General features: G+C 59.6%; 6 protein-coding genes and 1 pseudogene across 6 annotated transcripts, besides 1 other annotated feature; all 7 read right to left on the bottom strand.

Annotated features, from left to right (window-relative positions):
• Positions 1-600: 600 nt before the first annotated feature.
• On the bottom strand, positions 601-852 carry LMJF_10_0450 (hypothetical protein; the record flags this gene model as incomplete). The annotated part of the gene is made up of 1 exon (XM_001681323.1): positions 601-852. One exon carries the CDS (start codon positions 850-852, stop codon positions 601-603), a length of 252 nt encoding a protein of 83 aa, XP_001681375.1.
• Positions 853-6,800: 5,948 nt separating this feature from the next.
• On the bottom strand, positions 6,801-7,298 carry LMJF_10_0440 (hypothetical protein; the record flags this gene model as incomplete). Its single annotated transcript, XM_001681322.1, has 1 exon — positions 6,801-7,298. One exon carries the CDS (start codon positions 7,296-7,298, stop codon positions 6,801-6,803), a length of 498 nt encoding a protein of 165 aa, XP_001681374.1.
• A 3,499-nt stretch (positions 7,299-10,797) lies between these two features.
• LMJF_10_0430 (hypothetical protein) lies at positions 10,798-11,283 on the bottom strand (the record flags this gene model as incomplete). Its single annotated transcript, XM_001681321.1, has 1 exon — positions 10,798-11,283. The coding sequence occupies one exon, from the start codon at positions 11,281-11,283 to the stop codon at positions 10,798-10,800; it is 486 nt and encodes a 161-aa protein (XP_001681373.1).
• A 1,970-nt stretch (positions 11,284-13,253) lies between these two features.
• On the bottom strand, positions 13,254-15,353 carry LMJF_10_0425 (annotated as a pseudogene).
• Positions 13,254-15,353: a sequence feature.
• A 1,030-nt stretch (positions 15,354-16,383) lies between these two features.
• LMJF_10_0420 (dihydroxyacetone kinase 1-like protein) lies at positions 16,384-18,153 on the bottom strand (the record flags this gene model as incomplete). Its single annotated transcript, XM_001681320.1, has 1 exon — positions 16,384-18,153. The coding sequence occupies one exon, from the start codon at positions 18,151-18,153 to the stop codon at positions 16,384-16,386; it is 1,770 nt and encodes a 589-aa protein (XP_001681372.1).
• Positions 18,154-20,225: 2,072 nt separating this feature from the next.
• On the bottom strand, positions 20,226-22,367 carry LMJF_10_0400 (putative folate/biopterin transporter; the record flags this gene model as incomplete). The annotated part of the gene is made up of 1 exon (XM_001681319.1): positions 20,226-22,367. The coding sequence occupies one exon, from the start codon at positions 22,365-22,367 to the stop codon at positions 20,226-20,228; it is 2,142 nt and encodes a 713-aa protein (XP_001681371.1).
• Positions 22,368-24,116: 1,749 nt separating this feature from the next.
• On the bottom strand, positions 24,117-26,315 carry LMJF_10_0390 (putative folate/biopterin transporter; the record flags this gene model as incomplete). The annotated part of the gene is made up of 1 exon (XM_001681318.1): positions 24,117-26,315. The coding sequence occupies one exon, from the start codon at positions 26,313-26,315 to the stop codon at positions 24,117-24,119; it is 2,199 nt and encodes a 732-aa protein (XP_001681370.1).
• Positions 26,316-26,882: the final 567 nt, after the last annotated feature.

Genomic DNA, 26,882 nt, shown 5'->3' with positions numbered 1-26,882 from the left:
GGGCTGATGAAGCACGGATGCCGGAAACATGACGAGAGCAGCCTCGGGTTGCACTATGCAGTACTCAAGACTCCCATGTGGAGCGTCACCACAGCATGTTATGGGATGCCGCGGCTTGAGGCGACTGAGGCCGAAGCATGGCACAGAGGCAGGGTGTGCAAGGCCTCAGAGAGCCCTGACCTGCAGCTGACCAAGATCCTCCTTGAGTTCATGCGACATGCATCGAGAGACCACCCCATCCTCTGTTACATCGCACGACAGACGCCACGGCTTGCTGCCCTCGTGCGGAACCCTGGGCGCTGCACGCTGGAATCAAGGTATTGCAGTCCGCCCAAGTCCGTCTGACGCGGACCGTTCAGCACATATCCGAGGAAGGGAGGAGGAAAGAACGGAACGAGCCCATTAAACGCATGGCCCCGATGCCACAGCTGGACGCTTCGCCCCATACAACCAGAGGACGCAGCTGTGGTACAGCAGCGGTAGGTGCGCTGCAGTGGAGCATGCATGTGTTCCTTCTTTGCTGACTTGGTCGTCGTGGTGTTTTGTGGGAAGACGGACACGTTTACAGACTACGTTTGTTTTTGTTTACTTCTTTCCATTTTACTCCGTAAAGTCGGGGAACACCTCCGCGAAGCACTTGCCAATTTTTGCGTGCTTCTCGAAGTGCTGCTCCAGCTCCGGGCGGCGCACCGTGCGGGGGAAGCCCTGAAGGCAAACCTTGCACTGAATGGCGTTCTTGCTCTGCTCGTGCTTCTTCATGTCCTCGGAAGTGTGCTTGACGCCGGCGCCCTGCGTCTTCTTCATCTCGCGCTCACGGCGCTGGTTGGCACGACATCCATTTCCAGACGGCATTTCGTTTCGCTTCTTGCAGAGTACGCGCGGAGGAAGAGCTGACGAGATCCCTGCTGGACTGCTTATCGGTTCACTTTTCTGAGAGAAGTGTGTGTGGCAGGCGCTTAGGATGTGTACAACGGTGCGTTGATTGTGGCAGTGGCGAGGACGCGTGCGGCAGAGTGAGAAGATGGAGCGAGGGGGCGGGAGTTGTGCTCGAGAGAGCGAAGTACACCGCAAAAAAAAAAAAACAGAAGGTTGATGTGTAGTGTGTATGTGTGTGTGTGTGTGTGAGGGAGGGGGGGGTGGGGGGGGTGGTAAAGGAGGAGAGGACTGAGAAACACGGCCTCGGCCGTCTGCCCCAACACGCCCCGAAGAGATGGGAGACGGATACATGCAGAGAGACCGTCCGTCCCACAGAAGCACAGACATACATGTGTGTGCGTGTGCACGGCGGGGAAGAACGGAAAAGGAGGCGGACGAGGGGAAGCGAACACAGGATCAACAAACAATTCGAACAGGCGTGAAACGATCAGCGAAATAGCAGACGAGGAGCAGGGAGATAGGAAGAGAGGGAAGGAAGGGAGGGGGCGGAGTGACGGGGCTGAACGGGACGAGGAGTTCGTCTCACGCTTTGCCGACCCGTTCACTCTCTCCCTCCGCCCTCCCCCACAAGCAAGCGGAGTGCAGGTGACAAGGAGGGCGTCTTCATACTCCCAGGCCCTTCCTCCTCCTCCTCCTGACCTGACTTCACAAGCACATACCTCTGACACCACCATTTTACCTTCCTTTCTATTTCTCTTCCCTTCTCGAAGTCTTCGAGGAGTGGGAGCAGCCGCAGCAGCGTGTCTGTGTGCGTGTGCGTGCGTGCCATCCGATACGGGTCTTTGCCTGTCCGTTTGTACCACCGCACACACACACACACACACACACACACACTTCCTCTCCTCCCCCAAGAGAAAGAAATCACACGCGACCGCGGGAGATCGCGGCTGCACCCTGCCGTACGCGTTCCTACGAGCACGCGGTGACAACTCATCCACTGATCTGCTGTTCAGGAGCTCCAGCACCGGCAAGCACTGCTGCAGCCCCGCCTCCAGAGTCGCCTTGGCCGCCCCCTACACAGCACGGTGAGCTAGCGAGATCCAGCACCCTTAGCAAGCGGCATCTGCGTATCCACTGCACGCAGCGCATGCTGGTGAAAGGGGCGTGCGGGTGCACCAGATGCTTAAGGCTGCCCACGGCTGAGTCGTCCACCAGCGCCTTACAGCCCGATACATTCAAGTAGCGGAGTGTCGAATGCAGCCGCGCGAGACTGCAAGGGGTGCCCGGCATGCGTGACTGTTGCATCGAGGCTGCTCGCGCCGATTGCTCCTCTTGAGGAGCGGCAACAGAGAGCCGCCGCAGCCGGTCGAGCAGTCCGATACAGGCAAAGTCTGCGGTGGGGCGTGTGCGTCGCTGCGTGCACGAGAGGCCCAGCTCCTCCAGATATGCTGGCTAGTCACAGACGGAGTCACCGCCGGTGGTCCGCCCTGTCAAGGACGTATCCACGTTAGCAGCGTTGCCCCACCAACCCAGACGCCCCAGCTGATACAGCTGTGCTGCCTTCAGCTGCCGCAGCGACGAGAGCCGCCACATGGGGCGCAGATGAAGCAGTGCATCGCAGCCTGAAATGTTCAGTACCTCCAGCGAATCGGCTGGCATGTCTGAGAGCCATCGAAGGTGCTGCAGCTGCCGGCACTCTATCAAACTCAGTCGGCGAAGGCAGTGCAGTAGTCCTGCGGCTGCCCACCGTGATAGACTGTCCTCCAAAGAACCCAGATCTGTGCGAAGGCTGAGGTCTAACGTGTGGGGAGGTAGGAGGGGCACCGGAAGCGAGGCGAGTAGCCGCGTTGCAGGAGACGAGGCATCGCCTCGTCGTCGGCTCAGGGGCTCATCGCCGTGGCGCTGCACATCCGCGTCATTCGCATCGTGCCTGAAGCCTGTTGACGCGTTCGCGACGGAGTTAGTCGGTGCGGTGCGGGCCCCAACGTCCTCCAGGCTGGACAGCTCGAGGAGCCCGCTATCACGCCGCTGCTGTCCAAGGCCCCACAGTGGCTGCCCACGGGAAACAAAAGGGGGGTTGAAACGAGGCGAGGGCACTGCCGCCGGTACGGCGGTGACCCAGTGAGTTCAAAAAAGTATGGGAGGAAAACGGGAGCGGCGAGCCGTTGCTGAGGCCGCAGAGCCCAGCCTCCATGACAGCGTGCGGACATCACTGCACGGATGCTGCACTTTTGAGAATATTCAGCGGTGTTCGTTATTTTGCAGCGGCCTCACGTCGGCGACGCTGCCGCGGCATCGTCGGTGGGGGACACGAAGAGGCGAAGCGCCCTTGCCATCTGAGAGGCCACGCCTCCCAACTGCCGTGTTACTGGCGCCGTCACCCATGCGGCATTCTGCGCATTCGCGGTGAAGACGCGACTGCACTGGTCGCACGCGACTCTCTAGCCACGACAGCAGCGGTTGCAATGCCTGTCAGGTCGCCGATGTGGGATTAGTCGTAGCAACCCCGCGCCTTCCCTGCTCGGTGTTCGCCTGCTTCGTCTCCTCTTCGAGCTCCCTCGCAGCCTCCTTGTAGGTGTGCAGCAGCACTACTGTCTTGGATTCAGTGGGCAACACCAACGGTCGCTGCGGCGGACATGTCGTGCCGTCAACCGCCAAGTTGCCGCTTCGCCGTTGGCGGGACGAGGATGCACGTTGGCACCCTTGACGCCTGGATGCGACGGGGGCTGAGCAGCATCATCTCTTCGTCCGTTTCCCTAAGGCTGCTGTTCTCTCCGTGGAGGTCTCGCCGCTGCGCCACCTGCGAGGTGAAGACGGCGTCCCTGCGAACGCAGAGGGCCGGCGGTGGACCTACAGGCCCGGGGTCTGTCCGCGACGACAACGAGGATGCCAACGGTGAGCGAGAGCTGTTTCGTTGGTCACCGCTGCGGCAACAGGCGCTGTGCGCATTGTTTCCGTTACTCTGCTCTGCTAGTGCGCCATTCGCGGATAGAGGCCTCGACAACGGATGGGCAGAGCAGGCGGAGGACAAGGTGGACGCATCTGCCGTGCTCGCATACCGCGGGCGGTGCCACACCAGCACACCGCATGCACGGCATCCGGCAATGCTCTTCTCCGTTGCCAGTCTGGCGAGAGGGTGGGCGGCTGCGAACGCCAACGGAATCGGGCAAGTCGACCCTGTAGATGGCGACAGCTCAGTTGCCGTCCAGAGTGTTGCAGCAGCAGCTGCTACTCCAGTCACTGACCGTGACACGCCCTCCTGGACGGTACACCGCATGGCAACTGTGTCGCGGGGGTCGAGGCAGGTTGCGGTCCAGGCTGGGGTAGTAGCTGAGAATGAATGTCACGTACGACGCCCTCATGTTTTCTTCCAGGCTGGTCTCGTAGTTTTGCCAGCGAGCGACGCTCATAGGAGATCCCCCACGGCTAGCGGGTCGAATGAGGCGACGGGGTACACACCGTGATGCGCGCAGACGCCTTCGCGGAGACGCCTGCATCGACTCAGGGGCATTCGCCGGCAGAAAATGGCCGAGAGCGAAAGGGAGCACAGGCATAAAGTGGCACACGCGCAGAACACACGACGCCAAGGTGGCAGCTGATGTACAAGAGGTACGTAAGGATGCACACCTATACAGAGACACACATGCATGCATGCACTTCCTTTCCGCGCCCAGGGTATGAGGAGAAGCGGGTGAGAAAGAGAGCAACACCGAGTCCGTTGAGCGAGTCGGCATATTCGTCTCCGTCTGTCCGACTTCTAGGAGGGTGGTGCGTGCGATCGTGCTGCTTACGCCAAGGGCCGCACCGGCAGAAATAGAGTGCGTCTTCTTTCAGAGCAGCGATACGCGGATACGATGTATGTGTGTACTGGCGAGTGTGTGGAGCCGCCGGTGCCTCCACCTTCTGGCCTTACTGGGGGGTGAGCGGGGGCCTTCCTCTGGAGGTTAGGACAAGGAGCATCACGAGAGAGGGAGAGAGAAGGGGCCGCCCCATGAGGTCCACTGCGGTGGGAGGGGCCCTTTCTCACAGTGGATGGAAACTACCAGTGACACTGACAGGCCGAATGAACACCACTCCTCGACTGAGCAAAAAAACTCTTGGACCTTTCCCCCAATCTCGTGGCAGGGTTATGCCTCGAGTGAGGTGCACCACGATCGGCATACAACGAAGAAGATTTCACTACCAACAAGGATTCGCGCGCGCGCGTGCTCGCTTCGGCAGGAGGGGAGAGGGGAGGAGGCAGTGAAGAGAGCGCGCAAGTGGGCGAGAGTTCGTCATCTGGCATCTCCTGTCCAGTAGGCGCCCTTCCTCTTGCACCATAGAATACACACGCACATCTGTAGCTGGTAGAGAGAGACACCGAGTCGGTTGAAAGTCGCGGATGTGGATGGCAGTTGAAGAAGGCACACGGAAAGGTGCGGGAGGCGTGGAAGGGCCGGGAGGTGAGGAGGAGGAGACAGAGAGAGAGAGAGAGAGACAGACAGACAGACAGAGCCGGTGAGAGTTTGGTTGGCGGGGCTCAACAAACCAACAAAAAAAAAACGTGCACAAAAAAAGATGATGCAAGCAGCGACCGGAGAGAGAGGAGGGGGGAGGGGAGGCTTGATTCCGCGCAGTGCGTGTACGGACGCAGGAGAAAGCAGGCAAGCAACACAACGCCCAAAGCCGCGCAGCCGCAGCTGCGAAGAGCCGCGAAGTGGAGGTCGGAGCGGGTGGGCATAATGGGATCCGCTGATGAGGGAAGGCGAGACGGGAGAGGGGGTGAAGAGGAGGAGCGGAGAGGGGAGGGGGCAAGAAAAGGAATGGGCGACCTGCCCACATGTAGCCTCGTGCATTATCGCAGCGAGGAGGGATCCGGCGGACTGGTACCACCAAGTAATGATGGAGGTCGCACTCGGTGCATGCTGCCTCTCCTGTCTGTACACACGCCGCTTGCCTGAGCATCTCGGAGGAGTGGAGGGGACAACAGACATGATTGTGCCCACCGTGCCACTTTCGTGTTACGGCCCGCTCGGGTAACACGGGCACATGATATATATGTAGATGTATCCAGGCATATCCGGAGCGGAAACTTTCAAGTAGGTGTCTGTGGCGTACATTTTTCCTGTATTTTGTATCCTCCCCTTTCTCTACGAAAGCTGCCAGGGATCCAGATGCAGGCGCGACGGAGAAGGGCAGGGAAAACTGAAGACGTCGCGTCAAGTAAAGCAGCACGAGCTTCGTTATATATATATATATATATTCATGTGTTCTGCCACGCCCACCCCCTAGCTTCTGCCCTCCACCAAGGTATGAGCACCCACGCCTTCCATGACAAGGCATCGTCGAGGGGCCACGCGTCATGGCGCACAAGAAGCAGAGTAGCAAGAACATACACACACACACACACACAACGGAACAGCACAGAGCATGCGTGTGCTGAGGGAATGCCACTACGGCGCGTGGAGCCGCGAGAAGGGTGGCGTGAAGTGAGTCCCAGTGACCGTGGCCCCAAATGAAGGCCAAAGAAGCAAAAAAAGGGGGGGGGAGGACACACAGAAGGAGGCGACCACACAGACGAGGGCACCACACCGGCAGCAGCAGCAGCAATGAAGAAGCACACAAAGAATGCAGTGCAGACAAGCGGATGGAAAACCAACAAGGCAGCGCGGTGACCGCCACCACCGCTCGCCATAGCAAAGGAAACGTCGTAAAGGCACACGGAGAGAGAAGGGAGAGCGAGACACCGAGTGACCGACAAGCAACGCGAGCATCACCGCAACATACAACATCAACGAGGGAAAAAGAAAAAAAATCAGGCAGTGACCATGTGCCCGCGTGTGCCGCATGGGGCCATTTCGTTTCTTTTGTGTGTGTGTGGGGGGGGAGGGAGGGGGGGGGGGCATGCACACACACACACACACACCTCACGCACGAGCGGGCAACTATGATGCAAATATCTTCACAATATAACCGACGGTCCGACAAACAGGGCACGGCATTCGCACTGGTCCGTCGAAGTGGGCACGCAGCTTGTTGTCCTCGTAGGCCCGGCCAAGCTGGATAAGACATGGCTCACAGAGGCAGATGTGGCGGCATTGCACAAACATGAAGGACTGGTGGCGCTCGAGGCAGCAGACGCACGGGTGACCGCCGTCCACCTCGCCGGAGAACGACACACCGCATCCCTCAGAGAGCGCGTCTGAGCTGTGCGACGGCACATCCTTTGCCGCTGTTTCCCTCGCCCCGTCAGCGGCGGCAGAGGCAGTGAGGAACGACGACTTGAACGCCGCGGCCGCTCCCGTTTCGCCTGCGGTGTCGCTGTCCCGCGGTGGGAGGCAGTAGTAGCCCTGGTCACGCTGGGCCGTTTCTTGGGTGTACCAGGAGTAGAGTGCGCTAGCGCCTGCGAACACCAAGGCGCCGGCACTGAAGGCCAAGGCCATAGCAGCGCCTATGCTTCTGTCACTGCCTCGCTTTCTGCGCGGGTCTTCATTTTCAGCGTTGTTGACATGCCTCCGCCGGCGGTGATCGCTGTTGTCCTCTCGCCGTGGCGGCATCGGCGGCTGTGATAGTTGGCTGAACGAGAGGCAAAAAGTCCAGAGCTGGAGCGACGGTATTATGTGGGCCAGCGGGTGATTTGGGGCGTGATGGTCAGATCGCGTTTGGGTACTCGAAAACAGCGAAAAAAACACTGCGCGCGTGTATATGTATGTATATGTATATCTAGATGTGTATATATATATATATGTGTGTGTGTGTGTGTGTGTATGTGCACGCAGGAAACATTTCCCCCGCGCCGCATCGGAGCAGGAGAGAGAGAGAGAGTACCAAAATCAGAATACATGGGGGACATAGAGGGCGAAGTCGCGCTTGACAAGTCCGTCGACGCGCACCCGTGGCGCGGCGTTGGTGGTGTGCAAGTGCGAGTGCACAAACACGAGAGGGCCAGGAAGCAAGTCTATCGTCCACCTTAGCAGTGAAGCAGACGCCACACTGATCGCCAATTTGCTTCGCGCGGCCTCTTCTCCTTCCCCCCTCTTCCCCGTCGCGACAGAGAGCACAGAACACAGCCGCCGACACGTAACGCTTCGCACGGTGAGACTCGATGCACGCCCTCCCCCTCCCCCTGCCATCTCTCTGCCTGTCTGTGTGTGCGTGATGTCTGTCGTGATTGGCTCGGTGTGCTGGGTGCACGCGCGCGTGCGGAAGAACAACGCCAGTGCTTTGGGGGCACGAGAACGGCAAACACCGCCGACAGGAGAAGGGGTGGAGGGGGAGGGGGAGAGAGGCCAAAGGCAAGCGGAAGAAAGAGAGAAGAAAGGCACTGACAATGACGATGACATCAACAGCCACGAGTAACGTCTCTTCTGGCGAGCACAGGGATGCGAGTTGGCGAGCGTATAACGGGAGGGGGGGGGCAAAGGAAGGAGGGAAGAGAGGCAGCAACAGCAGCAGTTACTGCTGCGCCGGCAACAACCAAACGCACATATGCACAGACGCCAATACGCAGTAGAGTAAGTGTGTACGCCACACCATCACAGAAAAAAAAACAAATGTGCGAGCAAAGGGAAGACGAAAACACCACGACAGCAGGAGGCCGGCACAACGCAAGTCCGAGAGAGACAACAGAGCAGAAGCCTTAAGGGAGGCTTTCCCCGCGGCGTGTGTGCGCAGCGAGCCGATGGAGGTTGTGAGGCAGAGGTGAAGAGCAGGGAAATGGCCGTATGTGCATGATCGAGACAGCTTCCGATGATGAGGTGTACAAAAAACCGCCACGCGAAACACAAAATGGAGTAATAAAGGAAGGGCAGCACATCAGCCGACGGCAGCAACTGCGCTTGGGCGTGGGTTGCTTCGCCGACGACTTCTTTTCAGCGTGGGTGCCAAACGGAGACTTGAGTGCCAGGTAAGCATAGAAGCTCTTGACGACTGGGCCGACCTCGCGGCACAGTGGACGCGAAAACCTCATCGGTCCGGCAGACTCACCGCGCCGCCTCGTGCCCACGTAGGGCACAGCCCGATGCAAATCCGGCCTGCATTGTACAGGCACAGATGCAGACATTCGAAAAGCATGAGTTTTGGGGCACGCTCACAGCAGCACACGCATCGCCCCGTCAACCACGATGCACTTAATGGCCGACACGTCGTTGCCCGCGTTCATGAGCTCGTCCTCATCGATTACGAGGACATTGCGTGAGGGGGGGGGATAGGGAGGGGGAGAGATGATCGGTTCCAATACCACTGCTCCTCTTTGTTCGCGGTGACCTCGTCATCTTCATCCTTGCGTTTTTCGCACCGGATGAGCAAGACGACGACGAGCCGTCGTTAGATTCCGCTCATGGCGGCACGCGGGCGGTCGCTGCCACAGAGACAAACCACTCGAGACATCAGTAATGCAGCAGCACCCGTCAAGAAAGCCTTGCGAGCTGCGGCGCCTCCACCGACCGAACGTGATCCTTCTCTTCGTCATCGGATTCAGTACAGCCTGTGCGTGCGGCTCTCTGAGTCTGCGTCCAACGCGGTGGGCAGATACACACACACACACACACACACACACACACGGGAACAGGACGGGACGGGACAGTGAATGTGTGTAGCCAATGATGAAAAGGAGAAACCTGCCAACCACTGATGCATGTGTGGCCCCCGCACCGCAACGAGAAGTGCCCGACAGCCCTCGACCTGGAAGCCTGCCCGACAGCGCCAACCAAAATAAACAAAAAGATGAGAAGAAAAAAAAACGCTGAAGCATCCACACGTCTTCTCGGTTTCGAAGTGACGAAGGATGGACTTCTGTGCGGCGCTCCACCCGAAGCGTCGCGTGCTCCCTCCCCTTGTCAAACCTGTTGAGGTGATATAGAGGAGAGGGGCGCGTCCATGAGCCCCGAAAGGAGGCGGCGAGATGTTTGATGAGGCGAAGGTCTGTTTATTGAAGAGGAAGAGAAAAAGAGCGGGTGCACGGCTCTTCGCGCGGCTACCGACCAGAGAGCTCGCGCTGCACGAGGCCGCACAAATTTTCGCTTGCAGTGAAGCTCTGACAGCTCACTGCGGTGCGTCCAAATGGGGTGGGTGGGCTGGCCCCGTGCCATGTATTCCATGTGGCAGCAGTAGTCCCTACCACATCGGCAGCCGATCTACATGTGCGCATGCATGAGAAAGTGAACAGCAACTGCAAAACCACACAAAAAAAAAAGAAGGCCGATAGGCGTGCAAGGGGTGGGATCGCGCCGAGCCTCCCAGCCGACATCCCGGGGGCGTTTTGCACCCGCCGTCTTCCTCCCGGCAAAGGCACTGCCCTCTTGGTTCGGGTGCGACGAAAAGAACCAACAAAATGGCGAGCCGCCGGCGAACACAACACATCGCATCGTCGCGCGAGCCTTTCAGCCCTTCCATCCCTCGCCCTCTCTTCCGTCCGTCCGTCCGTCGCCGTGCGCGGGGTCGAACGGCAGGCCGAGGCAACATACGCGCGCGTGCGAGGAGAGCACTCACACTCGATAAAGAGACGCACGCACGCACGCACGCCAGCGAAGAGATAGAGAGGGCACGCGTTGCGTGAGCCGAACATGGCCGACGTGGATGCATCGTGTGGTGACATGTGCGGTGACACATGGGTCGATCCAAAAGACCCTCCCCCCCCCCACACACACACATACACACAGAGAGAGAGGAAAAGAAGCGCGAGAGTGAGCAGATCACTTTGAACAACAGCAGCAACAAACGAGGAGGATTGAAAACAGCAGCACGGATAAGAGGGAGAAGGAGGAGGATTGATGGGTGCGTTCGCGTCCGGTGCAGTGATGTATGAGCGCTGGAAACACGCACAACAGAGCACGCCCCCCCCCTCCCCCCTTCCCACCCCCACCGTCGACACGCCGCACCCTGAATTTTCATCTTCCAACTCACCCACGCAAGAACATGTACACCCGCATTGGGATGGCCCTTCTATGATGCAAATATCTTCACAACGTAGCTGACCTTGCGACACACAAGGCACGGCATCTTCACCGGGCCATCAAAGGCCCCGAACAACACCGTTTCTTCGTAGGTACGGGCAGCCTGCATGAGACAGGGCTCGCAGAGGCAGATGTGGCGGCACAGCACAAACATGAACCGCTGCCGCCGCTCAAAGCAGCACACGCACATCCCACGGCGACTGCGGCGACCGCTGCTGTACTCATCCTGCCGCGTGAGACCGCCGCCAAACTCCAGGCTCTGCTCCAGCAGATCCTCCTCGATCGCGTTCGCACACGCCGCTGCACAGTCTTTGGGCGGTGGCAGGCGGTAGTAGCCCGTCTCAGCCTCCTTAGCTTGCACCCCCTCGCTGCGCTGCGTGTACCACTCGTACAGGAAGTTGCCGCCGAGGAAGAGGATGGTGCCGACGCTGATCGCCAGCGCAACGGCCAGGCCACTTCCAGGTGGACACGGCATTCCGATTCTATGCGCGAGTGGCTCGTTTCTCTTGGCGAGTTGGGTGTGCTGAGATACGAGTGGGTTGGGCAAAGACGATAAGTCGCCAACCCCGCGCGCGCGGATCAGATGCGCCGCTGCGCCACGAGCGGTTGCCTGCGCGGAAACGACAACAGCGACAAACAAACAAGAAAACATAAAGTGAAGCGCAGACTGACGCGAGTATAGATGAGTCGTCCGCGTGTATGGGCTGTGTACAGATGCGATTGCGCGCAGGTGAGTCGTGCGTCGGTGATACAGAGACTGCCTGTTAGTCGATGTGCGGCGCGACAAGGAGGACCAGAGGCAGGCAGGGGCGGTATCCTTCGATACGCGTTGTATCACTCGCAGCTGTCGACGTTGGCGCTCGAGGAGGGTCAGAGGACAGGAAGGATGGGATAAGGAGTTGGGAGGGAAGGGGCGAATCGGCGGAGGAGGAAGGACAACACACGCAATGCCGTTTATTGCACCGGGGCACGGGCAGGTCTCCCACTACACGCCTCGACGTGAGCAGACCTCACACCGCCTCTGGGTTCTGTTTCGCCAGTAGCCCGTCTCAAATACATGTGCCAACATCTTCAGCGTCTGCGAGAACGTCGCTTCGGTGCCCTTATAAAAACGGATCGGGAGGAACACACATACACACACGCATGCACGGACGCAGAGAGAGAGAGAGACGGGTGGTGGTGGTGTGTGTGTGTGGGGGGGGGCTTGTGCGACACCTTCACGGTACACCTCGAGCGCTCCAAAAGTGAGAGCCACCGAAACAACGTCCCTCTCCCTGCCAGCCACCCCGCCACCTCATCCCCGGAAAAAAAAAGGTGGGAAAGAAGAACAGAGAGTAGCGAGGCAAACGAGATAGAAAAGCAGCAGTAGCCGCAACAGCATCAGCAGCCACAACAGGCAGCCCCCCCTCCCCCTCCCTCACACACACAAGAAAAAGAAAACGGGCAAAGCAGGAACGCATCATGATGTGCACGGACGCCTCTGCTCCCCCCTAAACCGCGACAAGAACAAAGAAAAACGGCGGTGCCGCACAGCCACATTTCCGACTTCGGCAAGTGCTGCTGCGCTACATGCGGCGTGCTTGTGATCTGGTCAAGAGGGGGAGGAGAGGGGAGGGAAGGGGAGGGGGGGGGGGGCAGCCATAGGAGCCAGCGGACATGCGTCCCACCCCTCTCGCCCACCGGGTCATTCGCCGCAAACGTGCTCGCAGCAGTCCGCGCGGTCGCCTGACTGGCAGACGACAACCCCACGCCCAACAGGCGCGGTTGTCAGCGCCGGCGACACGACGGACACCGGCTGTGTCATCAACTAGCACATCTCGGTGTCATGGCGTCTGTGCTTCCCCTCTTTCGGGTGTAAGACGGAAGATGTAACACCGCGCGAGGGTGTGATGAGCCGGGCACAGCGGGTGCCAGAGCTGCTTCGATGAGAGATAGACGCTGGCTCAGGCTTCAGCGGCGGCACAGAAGCATCGACACATAGACCACAAGCTCTCTGCTCACTGGCCAGAGGGGGCGGTGACTCTGCGATGGCATGGCGGCGAGACAGACGCACTGGGGACGACGCCGACGAAGGCTTAGGAGAAGGGGAGCGGCCCGCTAGCCACCCGGCCGCCGACAGTCGAGGCGGTAAGAGCGCCAACGGCGATGGCTCGCTCCGCTGTGCCCAAAGGAGCACAACAAACACGTCGGAAGATTGAAACCCCGGGAGGTCATAGAGTTGCATGTTCGCTGTCGCCGAAGAGGTCTCGACACCGCTGACGTCCGATGTCCCCGCGTCGAATATAACGCCAGTCCGGGCGTACTTCAGCTGCACCTGTGCTCCTCGCAATTTCAGGTACTGAGCCACGCGCTGCGCCATTACGGCCACGCTCAACCGCCGGTCTGCCGTTACCCGCAGTGTGAGACCGGAGAGCGTGCACACCCGCAGAGCGATAGGGTCTTCACCGTCGCCGTGGTTGCTGGTGGCGCGCGGCGCGGAAGCGGCCGTGACAGCTTCCTGGACGGAGAGAGGCAGCGGCGGCTCCGGCCGTGCGCCTCGATTCTTTGCATCGCGTAAGGCCCCTTGGCAGAGCTGGGGATGGGGCGGAGCAGTCCTTCGTCGATTCGCATACAACGGACAGTCGCTGCGGTGTCGAAGAAGCCAGGAAAGGCAACATCACCGAGGCCAGAGGCGTCGGTGTGTGTGCCCCGGCGAGTCTCGAGCGATAGAAACTGTCGGCTAGTCTGACGCAGTTACCGGCGCCCTCCCCTGCGCGTCGCACGTGTGTAGCGCTGACGGACTCCACGGGTGTGGTGACGAGCGAGGGGGCGTGCAGCACGCGCCGCTGCAGCCGCGGCTGCTCTCCAGCAATCTCGTCTGTCTCAGAGGCGCGCTCCGTGCAGCTGATGATGTCTTGTCGTCCCCCTCCCCGACTCTCTCGGTGGCAGAGCAGCATGCCTGCGCTCGGGTGTCGTGCGCGCACCACACCGGTACCACAGCCGAATGCGAGGATCGCTCGATGCAAGTCGGAGAGCGGAGGCCTACGCCAGCAGAACCTGCATAAGAGGGCAAGAGGTGCACCGCAGAGGCGACATCAGGAGAGAGAACGGATGCGGCCACTAGCCGGGGAGGTGTGTGTGGCCCGTCAGGTACTCCCGAGCCGCGAAGTGCTGCGTCGGTGGCGCCATCGTCCGCACTGTCTAGCGGGGGTTGGGGGTTGCAGACGTACCGGCTAACCACGACATCACCCGCTCCTGGCGCTGCCTGATGGCCTGATTGGTGTCGACACCGAGATGAGCGGCACCCAACACCATCGTGCCCGTTCGTCGTTCGTTGGTGCTCAGTGCCGTCTTAGTCGCAGGTGGCAGTGCTACGAGATTGCGGTCCGACGCAGATTGCTGCGGCGCCAGGAGTCGCTCCTGCGTCAAGGGCGGTTACGATGGTGGCGGTGTGGGGGCTGCATCTTCATTGAGGTGAGCCAAGCAGAACAAGTCTGCGTCGTCGCTGCTGCAAGAGAGCATCACTGACGACGGTGATGAGTGCTCTTGCCCTTCTGCCTGCACCGGTGGCGGCGACGTCACTACATCGCGGGGAACAACGGCACTTCTATTCGCTTTCTTGTGGGGTACCGATTCCTGACTACCCTCGCCGAGACGGTGAGGTGGAGTGCAGGCACGATGCACGACGACACCCCGTCAGACATACACACCCTCACACACAGAGACAAAACAGTGCCGCTGCTTCTGAAATTGTGAAGGCTGCGCGAAAGCAACGGACTCTATCCACAGACGTTTCGCTTAGTATGTGTCAAGTCTCTTCTCTAATTCCTTGTGGTGAGTGTGCGCCGCTCTCCGTGCTTGCGCGGGTGTGCACGTGCCACACATCGTCCAGTGGGACACGCTGGATGAGAGGACAACAGAAGACAGAAGGAAGGCGCGCAGTCAGAGAAAGAGAGAGAGAGAGAGAGAGAGATGAGGCGGGGAGGGGAGGGGAGAGGGAGGCCCCTGCGATGTGCTTCCCTTTTCAATGAACCCCTATCACCGGAAGAACGCATGTTCAAGTGGCAGCTCACAACACAGGTGTCCGGGCGACACAAACAGAAAACTGAGGAAACATCGGAGCGTGAGCCTTTGGAGAATGGGGCGAGTGCTGACCCGGACTGCAGTGCAACGTGCAACGCCTCTTCCCTTGAGAGGCGTGACGCCGCAGAAGGCATCCTTCGCGCTCTTCTCGTTTTTTTTCTTGTGCCATTCGTTTTCTCTTCCGACGAACCCAATGATAGCAGCAGGGGGCGGAGTGACGCGCGCCACGTCCGACTGCAGAGGAGCGGGTTGGGGACGTGGGAGGCACCCACAACCAATGAACACATCTACTGGCGCACGAGAGGCGCCATACCCTTCTTCTTTGGGTGCGCTGTGCGGCAACCCGCTAAACCCAAGAGGAGGAAGGGTGAGTAGGGCCATCTTTCTCCATTCCTCCATCTCTCCCTGGGCTCGTCCGCTTCTGCACCCACACTCCACTCGCAGTGCTCTCGCACAGGTCCGCCCACACTCGCTTTTGTGCTGCGGAAGCACCGTCCCTTCATCGTCTTCTGCACTCCAACCCCCTCTGTCTCTTGCCTGCGCAGACCCCATGACGACCTCACCCCCCCCACCATGACCACCCCCCGCAAGCGATGAGTGACGAGGACAGTCTCGAGTACATGAAAGACGTTCCACTCCGCACAAAAATCCACAAGAAAAGAGAAGGAGTACGAGGGAGAGGGAGACGAGGCGGATGTGCGCGCAAGAAGAGGAACACGTCTTTTAGGAAGTGGACACTCCCCCCCCCCCCACACACACACACACATACCCCCCCTCCCCCCACATACATACACTCACAGACACAGACACAGAGAGAGAGAGAGTGCACGTTTTCGTTCTCTCTCTATATACCCTCGTTTATATTGTACCTTGTGCTGGGGGTTGCACACGCCAGCACGCGGGAGGTGTTTTGTAGATATTTGAATGAAGAAAGGACATGAGTGTGCGTGGAACCGGGAGATGATCCGGCCGCCCTGAAAGTGTCACCATCAACCACCGACATGTAAACCGGCACACAAACACACATGAACAAAGGCCAAGGGAAAGGGCAAGAGCAACGCGCGACTGTGTGCTACGGAGCAGGAGAGGGGCGCATGGCGCAGGAAGATTGAGTAGACACGTCCTAAGGAAGCCGATGCACGCGAGGGAAAGAGAGAAGAGGTGGTGGTGGTGGTGGACGCGTACGTGGCTCGTCTCCTCGCCGCCCCACCCCCACTCCCACTGTGAGGCAGACAAGGCGGCATGGTCGGTGTGGAGGCAGTCGTCACGCCACAAAACAAGAAATCAGAAGACGAGAACGCAAGAGCCGAGGGGCGGAGCGAGACGCGATGGCACCGGTAAGACACCCAAGTAGAAGTGACATGCACTCCTCCGCGTAAAGAACAAGAAGCGAGAGCATGTGAAGGAAAGCAAACAGCCCCAAAGACATCTCCACCTTTACATGGCGGCACGCTCACAGTCACATACCACTTACAGCACGCAAATAGTACCTATATAATGACAGGCTTCCCGATCAGCTGCTCTCCGAGGCAAGCGCTTCGACCCAGGCCACCACGAGCTCCGCGCCCGGGTCCTTCTTGCCGATCTCCTTTCCCTCCATGTAGCGACTGCGGCCGAGCTGGGCGGGAAGCATCGCCGTCGCGTCGGCGGCCGCGCGCGCCGCTTCGTGGCACGCCTTGAGCAGCTCCGGCGTCGTCGCTGCCGCTGCGACGGCCGGGCACACGCGCATGCCCTCCAGCACGTCCACCATCGTGCGATCGCCCCGACGCGCGCCGCTGAGCTCCTGCACATTGTGGCTGCCGTGCGCGAGTGCCGCGCGCACCGCCTCAACTGCGCCACCGCTCTTCAGCGCCTGCACCGCGGCGTTGCCGCCGCCGATGAGCAGCGCACCGTAGAGCGGGCCAGAGGTGCCGGCGAAGGCGTCGGCGACGGCTTTGGAGATGAGCGTGAAGGTCCGCCGCATGTCGGCCTCCCACGGTAGGTAAGGCAGCATTTCCAGCACCGCAATTGCCGAGCGATGCACGCCGCTGCCGAGGTCGCCGTCGCCTACCTCCGCGTCCAGGCCGTTGAAGTAGGCCTCCATCGTCATGAGCTTCTCGAAGACGCGCTGCACAGCGGCGCAGAGGGGGCTGCCGGTGGGCGTGGCTGCTGCGCGCCCTGCTGCCTCCGCCTCTTGCCGTGCCAGCTGCAGCGCAGTCAGCGGCCCCGGAACCGTCGCACCGCTCAACTGCGGCGCGTGGAAGTTCATGAGCGGCTTCTGCAACGCGTTCGTATTGAGCATAAACTCCAGGTCCCTCTCGTCCTCGACTATGAGCAGCGTCAGCGAGAAGCCGTGCATGTCCAACGATGTCATGTGGCGACCGCTGTGCACTCCAACAACAGTCAGCTGCGCGGCAGCAAGTTCGCGCAAGGCGTGGTGCGCAAGGGTAGACATCTCCAGGTCCGTTGTCCCACCCAGGTTGTTCACCAGCAAGAGAGCCTTGACACTGGAGTGGATGGCGGTGGTCTTGCCGGAAGCACCTGCTTCTCCCTTGCCCGTCACAATCCCAACGAGGAAGTGGACGAGGGACGCTGCGCCTTGGAAGGGGATCTGGAAGAGTCCCTTCTCTCCATGGATGCCCAGCCCCACCTCAACCGTTCCGGAGGGTATCACCGACGAGGCCGGGTTGCCCGGCAGCGAGCAGGACGAGAGCGAGGCACCGATGGATCGCATGTTGCGTGAGACGCGGTCAGCGAGCGCCTTCAGCTGCGTCAGCGACCAACCACGCGCTGCAGCAGCGCCGAGGATTTTGTAGAGGAGGCAGCACCCCGCCACACCGCGACGCTTCGATATATCTTTAGTGCCGAACACTGCATCATCGGCCGCCAGCACTGTTTCGACTTGAATTCCCTCTGCACGGGCTTGACAGACGGCGTACTCGAAGTTGAGAATGTCACCAGCGTAGTTTTTGATGATGACGAGGATGCCTGGACCATCAGGTCCCTGGCGCTTGGCCAGGTACTCTATGCCGGCGCTCACGTGCGCCGTGGGCGGGGAGGCGAAGACGCTGCCGCATACCGCCGCGCTCAGCCAGCCCTCAGCGACGAACCCGGAGTGAGCCGGTTCGTGGCCGGAGCCGCCGCCACAGAGCAGCAGGACCTTGGTCGGATCTAGACAACACGAGACGACAACGTTGGTGTTCTCTATCTTCTTCACATGGTTGTTCAGCTCACAGAGGCCGTCCACAGCAACCGCCACGACGCTGCTGGGCTCGTCGATAAACTTCGGCACCACGGCGGACATCTTGCAGGACGGGCTCGCCAGTAAAGACGGGGCTGAGTTCCGTTTCAAAGGTGGGGTGGGGGAGAGGATGACGGGAATTGTGGCGTGAGAGGGGCGACCACATATCCTTACGCGAGAGAGGAGAGGAGAGGAACGCAAGGCCTTTTCCTAGCTTGAACACACAAAATCGAGGGAACCTGCGAGGGACACAAGGGGAGAACGCCATCTCGGCAACGTGTGTTCCCTTCTCTGCCACACAACACGAGTTCACTCGTGCCCTCTCCCGCCCCCTCACCACACCGCATTGCCCTGCCACAGGTGCCATCACGTACTGCGAGGCAGCCGTGGACACACGGGTTACAGCGCATGCGCCGCCCCCGTTACCGGCGCACGGCTTCTGCTTCGCACGCTGCCCGCCCACCGTCTCACAGTGCGCTGCCCTTGTGCCGGTCACAGCCTCGTGCACCCCTCGGGGTGGCCCACGCCCCCTTCTCACACACACCACCAGCAAGCAGTGAGGACAGGGTGGGGTGCGTTCGAGTTGCTTGAAGGCTCTGATCATGATATGGATGACACAAGCGTGCTCGGTGGTGCCGGTCGCTCCGACGCCACGCCACCCAGGACCTCACTGCCGACATCAGCAGCGATGGGCTACACTGGCCCTCCCCGCCCCCACACACTCAGAGTGGGGGCACTGGACCCTGAGATGCCGCGCGTTGGGGTGGCCGGTTTCATCGGGGAACACACGCACTTAGAGAAAACAAAACAGCACCCAAAGGAAAGATATGTGAGCGGCACTGCCCGCCCCGTTCGCACTCTCACCCGACAAGACAAGCCAATGCACATCCCCACATGCTCGCAGAGGCCGACGTTTTAGGACGCGCATCCTAGTGCGACAGCAAGGGAGCGCAGCGTCGGAGAACACACAGGCACATGCACGCACTCCTCACGCCCGAGGGCGACGGGCCACAGCGGATCCCTTGTTCGAAGAAAGGGGGAGGGGGGTTGGGGGGGAGGGGAGAGAGCACGAAAGACATGCAAGAGAGAGCAAGAAAAAAAACTCACGATGCGAGATATGTGCGCCAACGGTACTGCACTAAAACAACACACATACACGAAAATGACACTCGTCGGAGGAAAGACGAAGATGGGGCGCGCACCAAGAGGAAGGAGAGCAGACAGAGGGCTTTGCCACAGAAAAAGTAAACGTTCAGGGAGGAACAGTGTCGCAGGGACGGACAACACGCGGGCAGCACGCACGCCCACGTTGACCTTAGGTCCTCTCAGCTGCCAACACACCCATACCGACACACACGTACATATATATGCATAAGGGCACCCACAGAGAAAAATAAGATGTTAAAGCAGTTTAGGAGCGCCTGACCATTGCACACCACCCGTCAGCACGTTACAATGCAGGCAGGCAGAAACCACGTTTTGTGCGCGTGCGTGCTTACGCCATGAGGCGCACGATGTGCCCTACACTGGTATCTCACTGAGTCGAACACACACACACACACACACACACCTCCCACGCGCCACACTGGCGTGTGCTCCATGAACACTCACGTGCATTACTGCAGTTGGAACGGCAGGGGGGGAGTAGGGCAACAATAAAACAGGAGACGAAACAACAAGGGCGGTCTAGAGATGATGTTAAAGGGGGCGGGGCTCGGTCGGTGTGGAAGGAGGCGATACCGGGACACGGCACAGGAAGAAGCGACTCGACAGGAGCAAGCACAAGCCAAAGAAAAAGGAAGACGGGAGGACAGCGATGCGGGGGCGCAGCGATGCATCTCCTGTTCAACATTGTCATAGGAGCTTGTAGGGAGGGGGAGGAGGGAGGGAGAGACGAAGGCGAAGACGGCGATGTGCATGGTTCACTTTCGCGCACACACAAAATAAAACGCTGTGGTACACCCGCCATCGATCCTCGCCCTCCTCCCTCCTCCCCCCTCCCCCCTCCCCGGACACCGTGAACTGCTTCTGCCTTTCGGTTGCTTGCTTTGTTTTTTTCGTCTGTTCGTGTCTGCCCTCCGGCCCGGCTCCTTCGCACACCCGCTCGCCGTTCGGAAACTGGCGTGCCCCAAGCCTCACGCGCCCTTCCTCTCTGCTTGCAGGTCTTTTGTTGCTACGTCATTAGCCTCCACCGACGAGGTGTTTTCTTCGAAGCCGTCCTCCGCCTGCGCCGCTTCCAGAGCGACTTGGTGTCTGACGGCGCCCTTGACCGCTTTACCATCAACGTCGAGGTCATCGCAGATGCGCGCCTTCGGGATCAGCAGAGTCAGCGGAATCACCAGCAGCGGCAGCAAGATGTGACCGACCAGCAGAAGCCATGGCACGTTACTGAAGTTGCACGGGGGCGTGGTGGTGATGCTCCAGCCGTACTCCATGATGATCGCGCCGAGGGACGACGAGGTGGTCTGGCCAAGGTTGGAGAAGCCCGCCATCAGCGCATACACGACACTCTCCGAGCCACGAGGGCACAGGCGAGACAGCAGCACGATCATCGGCATCCAGGCCAGCATGTAACACACTTGATACACAACAGCATCACCGCAGATGTACATGGCGTGGTCAGGGATGCCAATGTACAGGTTCCACCGCTTCACCATGATGATGTCAAAGATGGAGGCAATGATCTGCACGATAGTCGTGATGCAGAACGTGAGGCGGTAGCTGTGCTTCGAAAAGATGTAGTTGAAGGCTGCTACACCAATAAGACCGCCAATGTTGCCGATGAGGGCCGCCACGGTATTGTAGAAGGTGTACGTGAAGTGCGGCCCATCAGGCAAGCACTCCGCGTCGGCCAAGTAGAAGCTGTCGAGCGCACCGGGAAGCTGCAGGTACACTGTCATCTGCAGGTATCCGAAGATGTTGGCCTTTGCAATCACCAGCGGCAGGGCCCAGAAGGACGTGGCGCAGCAGATGGTCGAGATGACCACACATATGATGAGCAAACCCAGTGTATCCGCGAGAATGGAGCCGCACGTCATGGTCACGACCGAGCACGTCATGACGACGCTGTACACGAAAATCTTCCAGTTGCGGATAATTATGTCCTTGTTCATCTCAAAGAGGCCGAAGAGACAGGGGACGGGATGCGGGACTTCATAGGGCAGGTACTCGTCATCCGCAAGCTCTTCATCCTCTTCCTCCCCTACGACGAGGGCGTCGCTGCGTATCTCCTCCTCAAGAGCCTCACGCTGGCGCTGCTGTAACGCCAGCACGCCCTCATCCGACAAGTGGTTCTCCGGGTGCAAGCTTTTCGTTGCCCCCACAGCCGCACCACTCGGCGCGCCGCTCGCTAGGGCGACCACATCGTCTTTCCCGCTTCTCACGTGGCTGTTATCCTGTGCCGGCAGCAGACCAAGTGCCACGCGCTCCTTCCGCATCTCATCGTAGAGCAGCGCTGCATCGGCCGCCCGTTCAACGCGGTTCTTGCGCTCCCCGTACCAGTTGAACAGGAAGAAGACACAGGTGACACATTGCAGAACAGCGGAGATGAAAACGCCCACCTGCTGCTTTCCTTGGTCGGACAAGGGGCCCTGAATCGCGGCCGCAACGATGGCGCCCACCATGACGAACAACCAAATCCAGCTCACCAGCGCCGGTCCTGGCTGTGGGTTGAAGCGCATCAGGCGACTGTAATGGCCCTCCGACAGGATATCCACGTTGGCCTTGCCGTAGGAGCACAGGAACACAAAGGCGGCGGCAATGTCGGCGGAGGCAGGTCTCGCGGGCAGCAGGCCGTACAGGAGGGCGAAAACACCACCGCCGACGCAGGAGATGAACATGTACCAGCGCTTCGTGTAGCCGAGGAAGGCGAAGCCGTCGCAGAGCATCGCGGTGAAGGCCTTGATGGACCACCCCATGGTAGAGATACCCGCCAACCGCTGAAACCGCTGACCGTCGATGCCGTAGCGGGACATGAACATGGGCTGCCGCGAGTAGCTGATTAGCTGATCCGCGACGCCCTTGCAGAGCAAGTAGCACATTCCGAGGGAGACGACCACCTTGGGACCATAGCCTTCCACTGCCTCATTGAAGATGGGGACGTGCCGCATCCATGGGCACTTGACGAAGAGCGAGGTCGCCTCAGGGTGAACAAATCGCGCCGTCTCGTCAACCGGGCTCTGGAGACCGTCATTCGTGGCCGGCTTTCGCTGCGGCGTCGCTGCTGCTGCGTCCTGGTTCGGGGAGCGAGGGCTGCCAGACTTGAAGTCGTCCTGCATGCGCCCATCGCTGGGGGAGTCCATCGCTGCAGCACGCGTGCTTGATGGTGGTGGTGATCGGTGATGCCTGCGGTGGTTAGTTAGAAAGTCTTTTAAAAGGCTAAAGTGAGGGCTGGAGAGGGAGAGAGAAAGTGAGTGAGAGTGAGACGCGTCAACGCACGAGACTCACGGCAGGAAGAGAGGCGTGTTTTGAGTTCCGGAGAGAATGACGATGAACAAAGTCGAATGTGACGGGAAAATAAAACCAAGAAACCAACGAAGGAACAACACGACGAACGGACTAACGAGACGGGCCTGTGGATGCTAATGCGTCACTGCGGGTATGGGCACGGGCATGGTGTGTGTGTGTGTGTGTGTGTGTGCGAGAGGGAGATGCCGAGAGGACGATCGAAAGAGGAGAGAAGTGAACAGAAAACACAGCAGGGAGAGGGACATTGGGACGAAGCCTTGAGAGGTAGAGGGAGGGGGGGGGGCAGGGCTACACGCGTAATGGTTACATGCAGGCGAATCACCATCCAGCTCTCCACCAGAAGTTTTTGGTGGGATTAGGTAAGGCTGCAGGGTGAGAATGTGCTGACAAACTGCAGCTCCGCCCTGGAAACTCTCTCCAAGTCAACCACTCCTCTTGTGCTAGCGTACACACTTGAGAACTTTCTGCCAGGGATTTTTTTTGGTGCTGCTTACTTTTCGGAAACGGAGTTGTATTTCATGATGATGCCCCCGTGTCCATGTTGGCCTCGGCATCGGCACACATCCAGCACATTTTGCGTGAGAGGGAGCGGCCGAGAAAAGCAGATCGAGCGACCGAAGGAGATCGGTAGGAGAAGAGGGCAGAGAAGGATGAAGAGGAAGAGGAAGAGGGGCATCCGAAGAACAGAATAACAGCGGAGGAACGATGCGTTTCGGTCCTTCTCTGTCTCTCTCGCTCTCGTCCCGTCGTCATCTCCTATGCACCACTTCCTGCTTGTAACATCACGACATCCCATGCTTAGAGAAACACACATGCACACACACACACACACACACACACATGCACTCAGCACACACGAGAACAAAAAAAAGAGGGTCATCCATGATGGAGATGAGAGCACGAAAAAAAAAATGATAAACAAAATACAAACGCAAAAATATGGCCTCACGAACTTGTCCATGCGTTGCACTCAGCACACCCATGATGCAGACTTCTCCGATGCGGAAGTGGCACGATACATGCATCCGCAACGATCGGCCGGTGTGCAACGGGCTCGTTTTGTGCGAGGAAGAGCCCGTTCGGTTTCGACGTTGGCTTTGTGAGAAACTAAACCGGGGACAAAGAACGACTCCAAGAATGTCCGCCAAAGAAGTGAGGGTGAGCATCGAAGACCCCGCAGGGTGACCTTTCCCTTTTACCGCATCACGAGCACGCCGCCCCCGTTATTGAGTCGCCGACAGTGTGAGACCGGCTCGACAAAATGCCGGGAAAGGGGGCTCGCGCCGCAACACATCACTCACCACCGAGCAGAGCGGAGTGACGATATAACGTAAACATAGCAGACCGTATCCGAAAAAAAAACTTCCCATCTCACCTAATGGGCATCCTCTTCTCCGCCATACAACACGAGTTCACTCGTGCCCTCTCCCGCCACCTCACCACACCGCACCGCCCTGCCACAGGTGCCATCACGTACTGTGAGGTAGAAGTCGACACACGGGTTACAGCGCATGCGCCGTCCTCATTACCGGCGCACGGCTTCTGCTTCACGCGTTGCCCTACACCGCCTCCCCGCGCGCTGCCTCGCGCTCATCCGCCTTGTTCCCATGAAGCGGCTCGGCAGCCATCACCGCGTCCGAGTCGGAGCTCGACAGCGGAGCAGCTGCGACCTGCTTATCCACGGCCTGGCGCACCACCTTGCCGTCAACGTCGATATCGTCGCAGATGCGCGCCTTCGGAAGCAGTATCATGCTCAGCGGAATCACCAGCAGCGGCGTGCACATGCTGCACAGGAACAGCAGCAGCGGCAGGTTGTCGTAGTTGCAGCGAGACCCGTCATCCTGGGTCTTGAACACAGGCAGGCCGTACTCCATGATGATCGCACCGAGGGACGACGCGGTGGTCTGGCCAAGACTCGCGAAGCCCGCCATCAGCGCATACACGACACTCTCCGAGCCACGAGGGCACAGGCGAGACAGCAGCACGATCTGCGGCATAAAGCCAAGCATGTACACGAGCTCACCCACAACAGCATCACCCCAGATGTACATGGCGTGGTCAGGGATGCCAATGTACAGGTTCCACCGCTTCACAATGATGATGTCGAACACACCACCCATAACCTGCATGATTGTCGTCACAATGAAGGTGAGGCAGTAGCCATGCTTCGCGAACAGGAAGTTGAACAGCGTCACGGTAATCACACCAACAGCACTGCTAATCACGCCCGCCACCGTGTTGTAGAAGGTGTAGGTGAAGTTCGGCAGGTTGCCAGGGCACTGGTAGGTGTTCAAGTAGAACGCATTTAGGGGACCGCCCACACGGATGGAAACAGCCTTATCCAGGTATGCAAACACGTTGGCCTTCGCAATCACCAGCGGCAGGGCCCAGAAGGACGTGGTACAGCAGATGGTCGACACAACGACGCACGCAACCAGGAGGCCCAGCGTGTCGGCCAGCATGTTGGCACACAGCATCGTGATCACAGCACAGGTCATGACGACGCTGTACACGAAGATCTTCCAGTTCTTCGAAATCACCTCCGTGTTTGCCTCGAACAGCCCGAACAGGCACGGCACCGGCGGCTTGCCGTAGTACACATCGCCCTCGGCCACCCCCTCGCCGTCGTCATACGCGTCGTCGTAGACGTCCTGCACAAGTTCACCGTTGTCGCGCTGACCATCGTTGAGGGCGTCCCGTACGGCACCCTCCACGTCCTCATCCGAGTGCGAGTGCTGCGGGCTCTTCTTCCCCTTCGCCGCACCACCATGCTGCGCACCCGCCGTGCCGTCGTACACCCCCTCGAGACCCAGGCGCTCACGCTCCTTGCGGGTCTCCTCCAGAATAAACAGCGCGTCCTCGGAGCGCAGCACGCGGTTCTTCTTCTCCCCGTACCAGTTGAACAGGTAGAAGACGCAGGTGATGGCCTGCAGCGCGGCAGACACGAAGATGCTGATCTGCGGCTTCCCGGCATCCGCGAGCGGGCCGTTCATCACAGTCGCGATGAGCGAGCCGGTCATGATCCAGAGCCAGATCCAGCTCACCAGCGCCGGGCCAGGCTTCGGGTTCTCGCGCATCAGTCGACTGTAATGGCCCTGGGACAGGATATCCACGTTGGCCTTGCCCCAGCACGACAGGAAGATGAAGGCACACGCCACATCAGCCGACGCCTCCTTCGCGGGCAGCAGGCCGTAGATCAGCGCGAACGCACCACCGCCGACGCAGGAGATGAACATGTACCAGCGCTTCGTGTAGCCGAGGAAGGCGAAGCCGTCGCAGAGCATCGCGGTGAAGGCCTTGATGGACCACCCCATGAACAAAATCGGAGACAGGCGCTGGTAGCGGGCCACGTCGATGCCGTAGCGATCAATCATCATGGCGTACGTCTGATCATATAGAATCTGATCCGCGATACCCTTGCAGAGCAGGTAGCTCGTACCAAGAGTGACGATGACCTTGAGCCCGTAGCCCTCGACAGCGTCACCAAACACGGGGACGCGGCGAGCCCACGGGCACCTGGCGAACAGGGATGCTGCCTCGGGGTGGATGTACTTGTCATCATTTCCCGCGGCAGCCGCCTCAGGCACCGCCGCTGTACCCGCGGCGTCTGAGGCGGCATCCTTCTCGCGCTTGGGAGCGACCTCCTTGCGGGACATCGTGGTAATTTGTTGCGCAAGGAGTGTGGCAGATTGTTCCGGATGCCGTGGTTGTGTGTGGGATGCTTTAGCGGTGTGGGGATGCGTCGGAGCCTCCAGCATCTGTGTAACAACGATCGCTGGCGGACGAGAGGAGCGAGAAGCAGAAGGGCGGCCGCGCAAGGTGTCCTGAATGTGGGCGGGGGTGACGCCACCGACAGACACAGAGAACCACGCACTAAAAGCAATGCAGGCAGACGGGAGCTAGAATGCCTCGCATCTGTGTGCTAGATAGCGGGCTGTGCTGAGGCAGAGGGCGGAGAGAATCGGGAGGAGAGATGGCGCCAGTGTGCGTTCGTGCCTCTGTGGGAGGCGCCATGGAGAACACAACTTATGGCGAGAGCAGCCACGCATCGCCTAGGCGAATGGGCAGTTTAGAAAAGGCAGAAGAAGTGCAAACATGGATGGCGCTCGATGAGAGGAGTTTCCGCCGTCGTTGGCATCGAGTAGCGACAATGAGGGCGCAGAAGGAGAGGGGATCGAGGGTGGCGTCTTTGGCATCACCCGTGTGGTACTTGCTCTTGGCAACGTGTGTTCCCTTCTCTGCCACACAACACGAGTTCACTCGTGCCCTCTCCCGCCCCCTCACCACACCGCATTGCCCTGCCACAGGTGCCATCACGTACTGCG

The sequence above is a fragment of the Leishmania major genome, chromosome 10 (assembly GCF_000002725.2).
Source record: "Leishmania major strain Friedlin complete genome, chromosome 10".
Taxonomy (NCBI): domain Eukaryota; phylum Euglenozoa; class Kinetoplastea; order Trypanosomatida; family Trypanosomatidae; genus Leishmania; species Leishmania major.
The sequence above is the reverse complement of the archived record's forward strand: the minus strand, read 5'-3'. Positions and strand labels throughout refer to the sequence as shown.